Source organism: Stylophora pistillata, chromosome 12, assembly GCF_964205215.1.
Source record: "Stylophora pistillata chromosome 12, jaStyPist1.2, whole genome shotgun sequence".
NCBI lineage: Eukaryota > Metazoa > Cnidaria > Anthozoa > Scleractinia > Pocilloporidae > Stylophora > Stylophora pistillata.
Window position 1 is genome coordinate 23,038,671 of NC_142530.1, and position 16,794 is coordinate 23,055,464.

Genomic DNA, 16,794 nt, shown 5'->3' on the forward strand with positions numbered 1-16,794 from the left:
TGTACGCTAAAGATTTTATTTTCATCAGTTACAATTATCTCCATTCAAACTAACAACATTATCCTAAAATTGAAACAGAACTCACATTATCCAGGAGGGCGGTTGTTTGTTGTATACTGTACTTGTCATGGATCCATATCAATCGCCAGCGCATCCTTTAAATTGTTAAGTATCTATTTATGCTTCTTATCCCATGGTTTGTCGGCTCCTTCTCCAGTGTTTGTTCCATCTCTGTCAGTTGCCATTTCTTCTGGTCATTCTTGGAGGGTTCAAGTCTTTTCGAAAGAAATTCGTTTCGTTACGTTGGACACCACGGCTAAGGGCTGTATAGCGACTGCTTATTCTAAAATCTGTTGTGATCTTTTTGTAATCGAGTCTCCCTATATTTGTTTGACCGGGAAGTCGTAATTTTTACTGAACATCTTTTCGTGCTATATAGATATCTATCTTTGTGACCATTCCTCATGCCTGCATGTTCTCTTCCTCTCTTGCTGATACTCTACATCGACAAAGAGACCTTTGTATGAACTTGAATTGAAAACCGGTTTTTGCACGAACCGTATGCGGCTTGACCTTCAAATTCATTGACAAGTAATATTCACATTGACACTTTCAAGGACATTTTAAGATTTAAAATTTCAAAATTTAACTGCAGTTCGCTACAATACCCGTCCTTCCCCGACAAACGACAAATTCCAAAATTTTAGAGAGGCAGAAGGGGCGGAAGTAAAAATGCTACAAATAAACTTAAATAATATGATATTCCAGAATAGCCACTTCTTTTACCTTGAGAGTGTGACATAAACAAAGGATTACAAAGAATACAATGACTGACGTGACCTTCTTTCTTTTTTTATCAGTTCTGTTGCCGATTGAGGGATCAGTAAGGTCTTGTTCAAATTACACCAACTGAATTTGTAGAAATTATTTGGCTCCATCTTATAAGATAGATGGCTTCTTTGCTGCAACGAACATAGAAGAAAACTACAAAAAAGCGAAAGTTAAAGGAATTGAATACACCACAAAGAACAAGTATTAAGAAAATTCAATGTAAACTGTGTCAGTTGTCTTGTAAAGAGTAGCTTCAAAGGTATGTTTGTTAATAAGGAGACTCAGGCCTTCTGGACTTTATTTTATTATCATCATAATTTATTTAGGTAAGTTGTGAAGTCATTCGGTGGAAGATTTTATGACTTTTTAGTTTCTGATAAAATATCCTCATTTCTCTTGAATATTTGGCGGCCAGTGGGTAGTTATTTTCTGGTTTATTTCGGGTAATCGAGTCCTTTATACGTCTGGCACGTACAACCCAAATAGTTCCATTTGTCTTTTCAGTTGTTGGGATTTATGGTTATTCTTAATATTTAAACCCTTTCAGTTGTAGTTGAACGTGGTCGAGAGTACAATCAGTGACAAGATTGTTGACTCGTTACGACTTAGATTGCAATATTCTGGAAAAGCATACCATATTTTTTCCCAATACCCTTGCTTTCACTCTTTCTTCCTCTGTACAATGTTGTACTTTGTTGCCTTCGCAACAACACTTTGAATTAGGGTAAGAGCAGGTAATGTGGCGATCTGTAGTGTATTTTAGCGTTCTTAACAGAGGCTGCGTGAATGTTTAGTGTCAACTTACTTTGAAGGTCACAAAGCGTACGTGCAGCTCTATATTTTAAGATCTGTCATTAAGTGTGCAGCTCACGTACAGATATCAAAAATAAATATCCGCTAAAGCTGAAGGGAAAGAGGACGTTTATAACACGGAAGGAGCACAGAGAAGATAAAAACTGAGGAGACACGGTAACACAACCATAGCAGCTTCTGACCATGGTGATCAACGTAACTAAAAAAATTACTCTCGAAAAAACGTGAACGCTCCAAGAAAGACTTGAAATAATGGCAACTGAAATTGACAGAACAAAGACAAAAGAAGCAGCTGATAAACCATTAGAAAACGAGTATGTAAAGATACTTAACAATGTAAAGGATAGGCTGGCAAGAGACATGGATCCAGATCAAATAGTGGTGAAAATGGCGAAATCAAATGTCTTTAGCCCCAAGGACGAGGAAGACATCAAAGGGAATGAATCCAAAACAAGATGGGACCGATCCGTTACCATGTTGGAAATACTTCCTAGAAGGGGTTTCAAAGCCTATGAAGCGTTCAAGGAAGCACTTATTAGCACAGATGGGCAAACGCACCTTGCGAATATGCTTCTGGCGGCAGGTGGGTGATGTTGTATTACGAAATTTTATGCCCTACCCAGCTGGAATCACTGCCCGTGTGTTTTATTGTAATCGACTGTTGAAAGCTCTTTGATTAATTGCCTTTAAACATTCAGACACAATCTGTCTCTTTGTTATCCGCCATAATTCCTTCTTAAAATGCCCAAATGATCTCGCAAGTGAAAGAATTTCTCCTTTAACAGTGCAGATTCTGTTCTCCTAACGCTTCACCGTGTCCACAGTCCTATTTCCTGTAGGTTAAAAAGTGTAAATCATCAACATATACTGCTGTGATACAAAGTTACAAATTTACTAAAAAATTTTGACTGCCAGTGCACCACAATCAGTATTCAAATAATGCATTTCTTCTCTGGTAGAAAATAAGGAGCTGAGAAATGAACTTGAAGTAGAACGGCAAAACAGTTTAGAGGCAAGGAGCAGAGCAGAGGCATGGAGCCGACAACAAAGCAACACAGGAGGTAAATATTAGTTTAACTAATGACCACTGATGTCGAATGTTTACAAAGTTTCTCTTCTCTTCGTGTAGACCGCTATTCCAATCAATTTTCATCGGTGAAAAAATACCTTGTTAAAGATGTAACATGGCACAGGATGATGATGGTGGCTTTTGGACCCAAAAGGCTGTATTTTTAGGATCCTCATAATTAAGTCTGATCATGGCACACGTGTCTTTGTAACTATGCGTATGAGGTGCCCTTGATCAAGTTGTTATAAATAGATTCATTTTCTTTAATGTTTATAAAGTGTGGAAAAAGGAAAACGAAGCCATGGGCAAACTTATCAACTTTATTAAGGTTAAGATTGAAAAATGTATACAGCATCTCATTACAGCCATTCAACGAATAACTTCTTGAGGCGCTTTTCACAGCGTGATACCAGAAATATCTCCTGGGGTATAAGGACTGGAAGCGCTTGCAAACCACGGCATATGATTTCAGGAATCTTTGATGTGATGAATTAAAATAAACACTAAAATATGTTCTGACTTCATTACTAGATACCTAAATAACTGAATATTTGTGATTGGAATTTTCCTTAAGCTGGAAATAATTTACTGTATCCAGGATAAAACTGACAGAAAATTTATCTCAAAGAATTATCGATGATTCGCGGTATTAAAAGAGAGAGAGAGAGAAAGAGATTACTTGCGTCACAACGTGATGCGAGAATATATGACTTTCAAACTAAAGGAAATCCCGCATGGCATTCTTACCACACCTACTAAAGTTCAGTTAGAAAGAGTACACAAAGCATTGAGGTTTGCGTCCGCTATAAAGGCATTCAGCGTACGATCGAAGCAGAAAGTGTAGGTGTTCTAGAAGTATTTGCATGAATGAAGAACTCATTTTTTCTTTCTATAGGAGAGAGCGGAGAAGAAAGTTTAGGAGATGAAGAGTCTCATCTCAAAATATTGCTGATCAGTGAATTCCAAGATTTGAGAGAATTCTTGACCAAACTAATAACATCAAAGACCGATGGTGACAAAAAGGAGATAAATGCAGGTGTCCAGAATCTGCTGACCAAAATTAAAGGAACTCAAAAGAAACAACAGGACATAACGACCCGTTTCGTCGCTTTTGAAAGCAAATTACCGATATTGCTCCAGGAAATCAAAGAGTGTATCGTCAACGAAATTCTAAAATACTTTAATAAGACAGAGGGTAGTCACCCAAATCGACTGCAGATGCAGTTAAATACCAGCGATAGAAAAACAGTTCAAGGTAGGTGATCTGTCTGCCCCTTTGTCATCTTACAATGAGAATGAAAGATTTTGCATCTTGAATCTGAGGAAGAACTACATTTAACAGTTAATATCATTTGGTAAACATCGTTGAGTAATCTTGAATTCGTTAAAAAGCTATTATTTAATAAATGTCGCACTGTCAAAAATGATTTTTTCAAGATACAGAGTCCGCCACAGCCAAGGAACTCAAGAGGATGAAGAAAAAGTTTGATCACCTGGAAGGAAGTAAGTATCAACTTAGCAAAGTTTTTCTCAGAGATATCATAGTTGTAAAATGATTGTAGTTAAAGGTTTGTGTTTAGAATCAGGTTTGCTAATACGAAGACCGAAAAAGTTTATTCCCACCGTGTAGTTGTATTCGTTTCTGTTGCTGGCTTGACTGGTGATCCTCATCCTCTGTCCTTAACCAGTCTATAACCAGCGCCCTTATTCTTAAATATTGAGACCGTTCCAATTCACCAACCAGTCTATAACCAGCGCCCTTATTCTTAAATATTGAGACCGTTCCAATTCACCAACCAGTCTATAACCAGCGCCCTTATTCTTAAATATTGAGACCGTTCCAATTCACCAACCAGTCTATAACCAGCGCCCTTATTCTTAAATATTGAGACCGTTCCAATTCACCAACCAGTCTATAACCAGCGCCCTTATTCTTAAATATTGAGACCGTTCCAATTCACCAACCAGTCTATAACCAGCGCCCTTATTCTTAAATATTGAGACCGTTCCAATTCACCAACCAGTCTATAACCAGCGCCCTTATTCTTAAATATTGAGACCGTTCCAATTCACCAACCAGTCTATAACCAGCGCCCTTATTCTTAAATATTGAGACCGTTCCAATTCACCAACCAGTCTATAACCAGCGCCCTTATTCTTAAATATTGAGACCGTTCCAATTCACCAACCAGTCTATAACCAGCGCCCTTATTCTTAAATATTGAGACCGTTCCAATTCACCAACCAGTCTATAACCAGCGCCCTTATTCTTAAATATTGAGACCGTTCCAATTCACCAACCAGTCTATAACCAGCGCCCTTATTCTTAAATATTGAGACCGTTCCAATTCACCAACCAGTCTATAACCAGCGCCCTTATTCTTAAATATTGAGACCGTTCCAATTCACCAACCAGTCTATAACCAGCGCCCTTATTCTTAAATATTGAGACCGTTCCAATTCACCAACCAGTCTATAACCAGCGCCCTTATTCTTAAATATTGAGACCGTTCCAATTCACCAACCAGTCTATAACCAGCGCCCTTATTCTTAAATATTGAGACCGTTCCAATTCACCAACTGAGTAGCTTTAACATGTTCTTAAGTAGTTTTGCTTGTTCTTGTTATAATTTTTGCTACACGAAGTAACTATGGCCTGACAATGTTTTCTCTTCACTTTTGTAGACATATCATTTGATGGCCTCTTTGTAGGCACCAAAGGATCCCAAATGTTTTCAAATGCTTTTCTTGCCTTTGACGATACAAATTGGCAACTCGATAACACATTGGAGAACCTTTTTTGAAATCCCTAAAAGCGGCTATCTGTATCATTACATTGAGCTGAGCTAGTCGTTACTAACGAGAAAAAAAGAAGTGGGAAAAGGAAGGCTGCCGTAAGAAATGTCACCATAGATAATTCAAAAGTTATTTGTAGAGCAAGAGTTATACTCTGTATCGTCATTTTTTTTTCCAGGCGTGTACTTTCCAAGGTTAAACGAGCAACCCTTTCAGAAAAAGTGTTGCGGCGTTCTTTGCGCCCTAAAGCCTTCGGGGAAACTTATTGCTAAAAGATCTTCTGAGCGAAAGCAGGAAAAAAACGTACAGAATGCCCCAGCAAACTGCGTATTTGACCATTCAACAGGCACCACAAGTGGAACCGATGAGGGGAAAGATTCATGGTGGTCTGTTGACCTTGGCTCAAAGCATCGACTATTTCTCTCTCATTACGAGTTGCGGCACGGTAAGCCAGGAGCTGACTCGCTTCTCACAGAGTGGCAACTTCAAGGATCCATAGATGAAGCAATAAATAGCTGGGAAAACATTGAAACTATTTTTGATAAAAGTGATCCTCAGTTCAGTAACTCTGACCGTTATATTTCAGGCAGGTGGTCGGTTGGAGGTAAAAGGAAAGCGTACCGTTACTTTCGCATTAAACAGACTAGAGTCAATAAATCGGGCAAGTACGGAATTTTCTTATCAGGCATTGAACTGTACGGTACACTGCTTAATATTTGAACGCTTTAATTTTTTTTAATCCAGATAAGATGAAATGATTTAATGATATTGTTAAGTTGGCTATAAAATTATTCAAATTGTCATTTCTTTTAAATTTTAGAAGATCTTTTGGAATAAGCTTACCGTATTTTTGACGTTTCAATCATTCAAAGATACTTTTTGATGTCACAGATTTTAGCTGGGTTTTTCTATTCCTCAAGCTGAATAGATGAGGGTGGTTGATTGGGCCACGCATGATTTCAAACTTCAGCCGTTTACCTGAAATGATACACAATAAAAAAATTTTGGGGTGTCCTCTTCAGTAAAAGAAATTTGTAAGCAACAGTAACGAATTTAATTCTTGCATCATTACTTCATATGCGGTTCTTACAGGAGAAGGAACGTGTAATTTTTATTCATGAAAGCGTATCAGAGGACTCTGAAAAGTGAATATCTCACGCCGTAAACGGTGAGCTGTTCGTAAACATTTTTCCCGCGCGTTGAAAAATATTTGAAGGATAATAAATGTAGCAGGGGTCTTTTTGCAATCTCTTTGCAAATATTTCAAACGAGTTCTTACTAGATCTCACTAACTCAAACAAGCAATCTATGGGTACAAAATGTGTACAAACTGTAGCAACCAACGTCAAAAGTATAATAACTACCTGGAAATTTCGACAAGAACAGTTTACACGCTGACGACAGTAACAAAGCAGAAGAAAGCCGTTAAGTTGGATTTTCAGGCCATCGCTGGAGACGAAGGTGTAAGCAACTTCTTAGATTGACAATACTTTGACAATACTTTTATTTTCTTTCACCATATTTCCTTACAATATACGATATTCTACCAAACTTATCATATATTTATTTAAGAAGAAATAAATAAATACAAAAAAAAAAAAAAATTGAAAGAAATACCCACCCGAATGTAGCAAAGCTAATCGAGTCTGGTGGTTGCAGACAATATTAATATATATATATATCAAGGAGGTTGCAAATAAAAATTACACGAAGATTACAGTATTGTTAATTTAGAAAAGTGAAATTGATTCAAACATGTGTTGTAGAGCATTTTCAAGGTTTAAATTTCAAGAATTTTTAGGTTTACCTCTTGTTTTATTAAGTCTCGCCTTTTCGCCCCTACGTGCTATTTTGATGAATCTATAGTTTTGATCATTTATTTTTAGTGTGTGCTTGAACTTGGCTCAGTTCTCACCGTGCTAGACATTTTAATCCCTTGTTGTGGTTGAGGATAACTAGTTTGCTAGGTGGTCATGTTTGGGTTGGTGAAACTGACCTTGAGTTTTACCCACACTGAACATCCTGTTTTGGAAATTCCCACGGTCAGCTAACCCAAACATGTCTGTGATTTTTGTATTTAATACTGGGGCACTCCTAGCTGAAAGTAGTAGAAATAAGCAGTGGAGAAAGAGAGAGAACATTAGCTGTAGTAGAAGCAGCAGTATAGGAGAATAAAGAAGAAAATTACAGTCTCAGTACCTCTTGTTAATTCGCCAAGCGAGTGGTAAAACCCCCACAACACAAGTATATGACAACGAAGCAAACAAAGTAAATTAAAGTATGAAGTTTACAGTAGATTATTAATGTAAATAAATATAGAAGGTGCTATTTTAGTTCCATAAGTCCAGCAGTCATTTTAGCAACAATCGTTTTTTAGAGTCATTATTGTTTTCATTGTTGAGTAATTTTAACAAAAGTGTATGGACTTTTTTGCTAAAAGACCTATTAGGCAAGGAGCGCAAGCTACATGGAAGGTTATTCCATCCTTTGGAACCAAGTCTTGAAAATGAAGAAAGTTATAGGTTAATTAAGCCTTAATTTGTTGACATAATAATTGCCAGCATTAGAAAATCTCGTATTGTATGTGTGAATTTTATGAGATTGAATAAAGAGATTTGATATTTTAAAGGGTGTTATGCCAGATGATACATCATGCATTTGAGCAGCCACAGTTTTAAAGTACAACATGTTAACCGGTAAAATATTTGCAGAAATAAATAGTGGTATGGTATGAGTGAGCTCTGTATTCCATACCATATATAAATCGAAGAACACGCTTTTGTAAAATAAAATTTTGTTCATATGAGTTTCTGCAGCTTGAGCCGAAGTAACTATGCCATAGTGTATACAGGGAAAAATCAGAGTTTAATAGATTTCGAGGAGTGTGTCAGACGGGACAAAACGTCTGATGTTGGCGATTACACTTACAGTTTTAATTATTTTGCAAACTATGTAATTAATATGATGTTTCCAACTTAGAGTACTGTCAATAAGGACTCCCAAGTACCTCACGTATTCCTTATATTCCATGGAAGTGATATCGTTAGTATTGTTATTAATTATTTTTAAGTCCATAGTTGAATTTAGTTTCTTTTGTGAGGGACGGAAGATTACATAATTAGATTTCTTAGTATTCAAAGTTAATTTGTTAGCATTTAACCAGTCAGTAACGTTTTTCAGCTCATTATTAACAACAGTCTCAAGTGATTTCAGACTTTTATCAGCATAAATTAAATTAGTATCGTTAGCAAAGAGATGAAAATAAAAAATTTCAGAACAATTGGGGATATCTTTTATATAGATTAGAAAGAGAAGAGATTTTATGGCTGTCGCGATAATGATTCCATATATTTCATATATTTTGCGGGTAGCTTTTCAGCTCTATCACTTCGTCTGTTGTGTCGTGTGTTAATTTTTTATGAATGTTGCACGCTATTGAAAAATGCTATATATTTGAGAAAGCCATACTGTAAAAGAGTCCTAAAATAATCTCTGTATGTGACCGCTTACGGTCATGTACAGAGGTGCTTGAATATGCAGTTTTCAGATTTCTTGGAACATAACTACTTCCGTATCTGATGAATTTAAAGAGGGTGTATTCGCTACCGTTTATTCTGTCGTCAGTATTCTGAAGTGCTCGTTTCACAGATAATCGTTCTATTGTGTATGATTTGCACATCAGTGTTCACTTCAGGACCTTTAATCGGCAGCGGAACCGATCGAGAACCGAGTAAATCACTCCACTAAAGACGTCTTTGTAACGTCAGCTTCGGTGTTCGTTTTTATCATTTGTTTATGTCACACCCACATCGAAAAACATAACTAGTGCAGAGAGACTTTCGAAGTTTCGTCTTCGGTATCCCAATTCTTAATAAATAACCTTATAAGTCCGCTCTGTTTTAAGTGCGAAGATATAGTTGGAAAATTATAACTTAACGTGATGACAAAAGCGCATAGAAAATCTAAGCTGTACCACCTTGTCGAGGCTAATTTATTGAGAGGATAAAACATGTGGAACCATATGTATCTTTTTTAATCTACCACTACAATATTGTACGTGCAACCAAAATAAGGAGATGTTTACGCAACCAGGATGTTTTGCGACAAGAAACTCCTTGGGAGTCATTTGTTGACATGTTTTAATTGGCTATTTACACTTTAGCGGGCTTTGAAATTCAGTTCGAATATACGTTTTTGTAAACGACTCGCGTGTTTATCAATATTTCTTTTCTTGGAAATTTCATTTAAAATAATAATGCTAAGTTTGACTTGAAAAAAAGAATTTAAACAAAATTGGCCCTCGAAGGTCTACCGTATCCTTAAAACGCTGGATCACGTTCCCTCGCCCTCGAGCAAAGCGAGCCAGAGAGAGGTGGGTCCGGCACAAATGATAATTAGTGCTAGAACCCTTGTAGTTACTAAAAGTTTCTCGCGGGCAAATGGCACTCGAGCCGTGGCGCTGTCTATGAAGGCCTGCTCGCAAGCTAATAATTCTGCGCGTATTGCCTCTAGCTTCACCAATGTCATCGAAGCATTCAATTCTACTCTTTCCCCTTCAAACTATTCTGCTGACAAAATAAAGCTATTCTAATCGACTTGCCAATGTCTATAGTTCACAGCAATTTTATCAAGGCAAGTGTCTCAAGACTTCTGTCCCAAGTTTTGTATTCATAGCACACACCGAAATCAACTTCTACGCCATTTCGTTCCCACAGGCTTTTGGCAGTAGAGAAAATTACCGAACTTCAAATATGTCAGACGTCAATCATAAGCACATCTTGAAGAAATCCTACGATCAGCTCTTAGGAGACGTTGATCCAGACAAGGTTGGAACTCATCTTGCACAAACCAAAACGATCACCGAAATGGAACTGCGAGCACTGATTATTAATGAAGGTAGGATACAGACGTTGTTGAGGATAATAGCCAATAGAGGAAAAGAGCCGTACGAAGAATTTTTAAAAGCCTTGCAGAAAGAAAAATGCGTTGTAGCTTATCATCTTCTAAAAGAAGGTAGGTTGGTATTTGTTTGAAAACACTTTTCAAAATCAGGTCACCGTACTTTACATAGTCAAATGGATCCCTTGCAGACAAACATGCAGTAAAAATCAAATTCTTAAGTGATCCTCTCATATCAAAGGTATTATATCTTGTGATTCTCCTCCCAAAGGCGGCAACTCATCCCGTAGTTGGCAAAGTAAAAATACTAAGGGTTTATTCGATCCATATTTCAAAGTGAATGCATTCTCCTGTAAACTTAAGCCTAGCCTGTAGTGCTGGTGTCTTATTAGCATAATTGTAATCACATGATTTCGAGCGCAGTTTGGGATAAATCAGCAGGAGTAAATTTTTCAAGGGCTAATCCAATTGTAGTCTTTGAAAAATTTACTTTTAACAATTCATTACCCCACCCCTCCCCTTCACTTCTTTTTGACCGTCAGTCGCTCCTCTGGTACAAATTTATCGCTCTCCCCAACCTTCACTGCTGTACTGATAAACCAAAATTGACAGCTATAACTTTTACCCGGGTAATACTGAACCCATGCTAAAACTACGCATACTCTTTAGGCTACTGTCAAGCCGATGCAAATTATACAAAACATTATTAAAATTTAAAAAATTAACTACATGACACAAGGTGTTTCATAATTGTACAAACATCTGTGGGACAAAAAGAGCGATTGAAATTGTTTAAGTTGTTCTAAGGACTTGATATCAGCTATTTCGGGTGACAGATTGAGAAAGGCTTGAGAGATGTTAATTCATGACGTTATCGTTCCTCATTTTACTAACACGCCAGAGAGAGGACTGCAATATTGCAAGATGAGTTAGCATGTACATCCTCAATAAAAGCCACTTAATTGTTGAACTGCCCAACTTTGAAAAATAAAGCATTTTCATGAGCCTATCTCATTCAGAACACTGAACATTATGCGATCTCTATTGCTATTTTGTAGAAAAGGCAATTAGTGACTACAAACTAAAAGAAACAATCGAGAAACTCAGAAAAATTAAAGAAGAGCTCTTACTTTTAAAGGATGAGGCTGCAATAGAGAAGACAACATTTAAGAAAGGTAAGAATTACAGTGCTAAACCAGCAAAAAGAATTAATGTACAATAGTTTCTTTGACAAAGACAACTGTAGCTGGTTTATCAAAAAGTTAACTTTTTTTCATCAACTGAATTGATAATGTCAATTTTTCAGAGCGAATGGAGAAAGGCTAACGCTCGAAACGTCAGCTAAGAAACTCTTTACAGTGGCCAATTTACAATATCTACTCAGTTGATAAAACCAAATCATCTTTTGATACTCCCCAAAAACGCAGTATTCTAGTTTCTTTAGAAACTTACCCCCTCTATTTATTTGTGGGTTATGAAAAAGCTTTTCTCGAGCATAAACCGTTGCTGAAATTTAATCTGAGTGACCTCACTGATCAGAGGTAGATCTAGGGGAGGGGCCCTGGGGGTCTCTACCTTGTGTATATAAATATTAAGGGAGATACCAAAATTCTTAAAGATATTTTTAGCACCCTCCAATATGAAATATCTTCCACTGAAGCGAGACATTGTCAACTATATAAATCCTTGGGAAAGAATGAAAAATGAACGCTCACATAATTCCATTTGATATATCAGGTGAGATGGGATACCCAGTAATATAGGTACCCCTGGGGATGCTCGGTGATATGGGTACCCATGAGGATACTCAGTGATATAGGTACCTATGAGGATACTCAGTGATATAGGTACCCCTGGGGATACTCAGTGACATAGGTACCCCTGGGGATACTCTGTGATCTGGTACCCCTGAGAATACTCAGTGATATAGGTACCCATGAGGATGCTCAGTGATATAGGTACCCCAGTGGATACTCAGTGATATAGGTACCCCTGGGGATACTCTGTGATCTACGTACCCCTGAGAATACTCAGTGATATAGGTACCCCTTTGGATATTCAGTGATATAGGTACCCCTAGGGATACTCAGTGCTATAGGTACCCCTATGGACACTCAGTGATATAGGTACCCCTTTGGATATTTAGTGATATAGGTACCCCTATAAATACTCAGTGACATAGGTACCCCTAAGAATACCCAGTGATATAGGAACCCCAAGGGATACTCAGTGATATAGGTATCTGTATGGATACTCAGTGATATAGGTTCCCCTATGGATACTTAGTGATATGGGTACCCCTTTAAATACCCAGTGATATAGGTACCCCTATGGATACTCAGTAATATAGGTACCCCTATGGATACTCATTGATATAGGTACCCATAGGAATACTTAGTGATATTGGTACCCCTAGGGATACCCAGTGATATAGGTACCCCTATGAATACCAGGTGATATAGGTACCCCTAAGGATACTCAGTGATATAGGTACCCCTATGAATACTCAGTGATATAGCTACCCCTATAGATACTCAGTGATATGGGTACTCCTAGGGATACTCAGTGATATAGGTACCCCTATGAATACTCAGTGATATAGGTAACCCTAAGAATACCTAGTGACATAGGTACCCCAAGGGATACTCAATAATATAGGTACCCATGAGGATACTTAGTGATCTAGGTACCCCTGGGTACACTTAGCGATATAGGTACCTCTGGGGATACTCAGTGATATGAGTACCCCTATGGATACTCAGTGATAGAGGTACCCCTGGGGATACTCAGTGACATAGGTACCCCTAGGTATACTCAGTGATATAGGTACCCCTACGAATACCCAGTGATATAGGTACCCCTAAGGATACTCAGTGATATAGGTACCCCTATGAATACCCAGTGATTCAGCTACCCCTATGGATACTCGGTGATATAGGTACTCCTAGGGATACTCAGTGATATAGGTAACCCTAGGAATACTCAGGGATATAGGTAACCCTGGGAATACGCAGTGATATAGGTACCCCTAGGGATACTCAGTAATATAGGTACCCATGGGAATACTCAGTGATCTAGGTACCCCTGGGTACACTTAGTGATATAGGTACCTCTGGGGATACACAGTGATATGAGTACCCCTATGGATACTCAGTGATAGAGGTACCCCTGGGGATACTCAGTGATATAGGTACCCCTACGGATACTCAGTGATATAGGTACCCCTTTGGATACTTAGTGATATAGGTACCCCTGGGAATACTCAGTGATATAGGTACCCCTGGGAATACTCAGTGATATAAGGACCCCTTTGGATATTCACTGATATAGGTACCCCTGGGGATACTCAGTGATATAGGTACCCCTGGCAATACCCAGTGATATTCTTGACTTTCACGTGAGGTCACAGGCATATCCAATTACAGTGTCCGCCATTACTGTGCCCCTCAGCAGTAGGGAAATGTATGAAAAGTAATGCCATTTCTGTAGTTTTTTAATTTTATGGTTGAAAAGCGCTTTTATAGACCTGTAAATGTCAGTTCCAGTATTGTCGAAGTATGCTTTATCACTAGAGGGTAATGTAAAGAATCGTTACATGCAGAAAATTTAAAAAATCGGCATTGATCCAGCTACTATTCCAAACGAAGAGTTTAATCCTGAGTGTTTACCGCCAGTAGAGCAGTCGGACTTGTTTAGTTTCTTGATTTTGGAAACAAGTCATTATACTAACGACCAGTTCAAGAACTACAAAAGTCTCGAAGCATACAACCAAGTGGTCTCTGTGTTTGTAGCGTCCGTGAAGGGAAGAATTGTTTCTGATAAGTATGTAGTCGTCGCCAAAGTCCGACATTCACAACGTACGAATGATCCTCTCGTCGATATCTGGCTTATTACAGGAAAAGATGGAAGAATTTTCTCCGCTCATTGCCTGGGCTGTAAGGCAGGTGTTGCTGAATCGTGCTCACACGTTGCCAGTGTTTTATTTCATATCGAATGCTGGACTCGCATCAACGGAAAGTTGGCTTGTACGCAAGTAAAATGCTCATGGCTTCTTCCAACTTATGTAAGTAATGTTACCTATGCAAGGGCAAAAGAAATTGATTTTTCTTCAGCTAAAAAGTTGAAAGAAAAACTTGACAATAACATCGAATCTTCTGATGGATTCTCCAATCAAACTCGACTGAATGTTGGAGCCGCGGCGAACAAGAACACGAACCCTAGCGTTTCAGGGGAGGATGTGTCGGAATTTTATAAAAAGCTGAATCGGTGTGAAACAAAGGCTTCAATATTAAGTTTAATCGACCCATATGCTGATCAGTTTATTATAAAAAGCGGAAACATCCCAGTTCTAACAGATCTTTACGAGTCAAGTAATTTAGATCTGAAATACCTCGAGCTTTTACGGAAATGTTTAGAAGTTAAGATAAACATTTCAGACGAAGAAATCGCGTAGGTACTAAAAGTTGGAATCACCTGAAACCACCTGAAACCATCTGAAACCACCTGAAACCATTTGAAACCATCTGAAACCATCTGAAACCATCTGAAACCACCGATGAAACCACCTGAAACAATCTGAAACCCCCAAGGAAACCATCTGAAATTACCTGAAAATATCTCGAAACAATTTAAAACAACATGAAAGCACCTAAAAAATTACGGGTAACATGAGAAAATAAGTGTTAACAATCGAGTTTATCCACAGGAGGCCCGGCTTACGGATATCGTATATAATGCCCTACAGTACAGAATAGGCACCACAAACAGGTCTTCAGGGAAACATTCTATTGTTCTTGTTGAAAACACACTCAATTAGCTCTACGAATGGCTGGGAGTTGCACGGGAATATGCGAATTCCTTTCTTGACAAAGCACTTGCGCGACAATAACAACATGCGATCGCGAATGCAAAGAAGAAACTGTTTTAAATCGAAAGAAATACGTGAAGTTTTTTCAACGGGATCATGCAAAGTATATATGAAAAAGCCCAGGAAGGCCTGAAGATTTTCAAACTTTCTAAGGAAATCTTGAACATTGTGTTACTTTTTAATCAGAGACGAATTCATAGCGTGACCTAGAATCTCACCCATTTTGTTTTTGCAAAAGTGAAATATATGTGGATTTTTTGCAAGGGATTTTACTGCAAATGACGGAATATAGCTGATGAATGGTGCTTTAACTTCCACTGCCTAAGTAAATTGACTAGATAGTTGAGATTTTGAGAAAAAAAAAAGCCTAAAGTCCAGTTTGTGGTGCCTATTCTGTACTGTAGGGCATTATATACGATATCAGTAAGCCGGGCTCATTGTGGATAAACTCGAGTGTTAACACTTATTTTCTCATGTTACCCGTAGTTTTTTAGGTGTTTTCATGTTGTTTTAAATTGTTTCGAGGTATTTTCAGGTAATTTCAGATGGTTTCCTTGGGGGTTTCAGATGGTTTCAGGTGGTTTCATCGGTGGTTTCAGATGGTTTCAGGTGGTTTCATCGGTGGTTTCAGATGGTTTCAGATGGTTTCAGGTGGTTTCAGGTGATTCCAACTTTTAGTAACTACAGAAGAAATCGACAGCATCGAAGAAGATACGCGTACTCAAGCTAAAGGTGCAGGATTTTTTAGGCATCGTGCAGGCAGAATTGGAGCCTCTGTCTATGGTGCTGTGCTCCATGGAAATCTCGCACAACCTTCTTAAAGTCTTATTCAGTCTATCTGCTATCCGCATCTGTTTAAAGTAGACAACAAGGCAACAAAACATGGATGTAAATACGAGGAACAAGCTATCAGAACTTATGAACACCACATGAAATCGCTACATACCAACTTTCAAGTTAAGAGATGTGAACTTTTCATAAACAAAGACTTTCCTTTTCTACATGCTACACCAGATTTTTTGGTATCGTGTGATTGCTGTGGATTGGGCTGTGGTGAAGTTAAATGTCCCATTTCTGTCACTAATCAAGAATATAGCCTGAAAGCAAGCTCTTTCCTCGAAAATGTGAATGGGGTATTAAAGTTGAAGAAATCCCATAAGTATTACTATCAAGTACAGCAGTAGCTGTTGACATTGTCTGATCGAAAATATTGTGACTTTGTTGTTTTTGCCATTGATTCTGATGGGAATTCGCATGTTTTGTGTGACAGAGTCAACCCTGACCCAGAGCACTCTAGCAGTGCTATGAAAAAGCTGGAAACATTTTGGAGAATTTGCATTCTTCCAGAAATGCTTGGAAGATGGTACACCAGACGGTGTGATCTATATGAGAGCAAACTCGATGATAATGCCATATGTTTCTGTAGAGGACAGCCCAATGATGACATTGTATCCTGTACCAATGTGAACTGTCCATATGGGCAATTCCACACTAAATGCCTCTCCTTAGATAATGTGAT

General features: G+C 38.1%; 1 protein-coding gene, 1 long non-coding RNA gene and 1 pseudogene across 3 annotated transcripts in view; 2 read left to right on the forward strand and 1 right to left on the reverse strand.

Moving 5' to 3' along the window:
• LOC148719322 (uncharacterized) overlaps positions 1 to 16,794 on the reverse strand; it is a 108,057-nt gene that overhangs the window by 9,318 nt on the left and 81,945 nt on the right. The window lies entirely within an intron of this gene.
• LOC111331947 (uncharacterized) lies at positions 605 to 8,137 on the forward strand. Of its 2 annotated transcripts, none has more exons than XM_022937180.2 (5): positions 605 to 2,227; positions 2,604 to 2,705; positions 3,609 to 3,968; positions 4,157 to 4,216; positions 5,688 to 8,137. In XM_022937180.2, exons 1-5 carry the CDS (start codon positions 1,897 to 1,899, stop codon positions 6,227 to 6,229), a joined length of 1,395 nt encoding a protein of 464 aa, XP_022792915.2. In that variant the 5' UTR covers positions 605 to 1,896; the 3' UTR covers positions 6,230 to 8,137. The 2 variants fall into 2 exon arrangements, with proteins under 2 accessions (XP_022792915.2, XP_022792914.2); XM_022937179.2 differs by having other exon boundaries at positions 835 to 2,227; positions 4,151 to 4,216.
• Positions 13,941 to 16,794, forward strand: part of LOC148719323 (uncharacterized) — a 3,813-nt pseudogene continuing 959 nt past the window's right edge.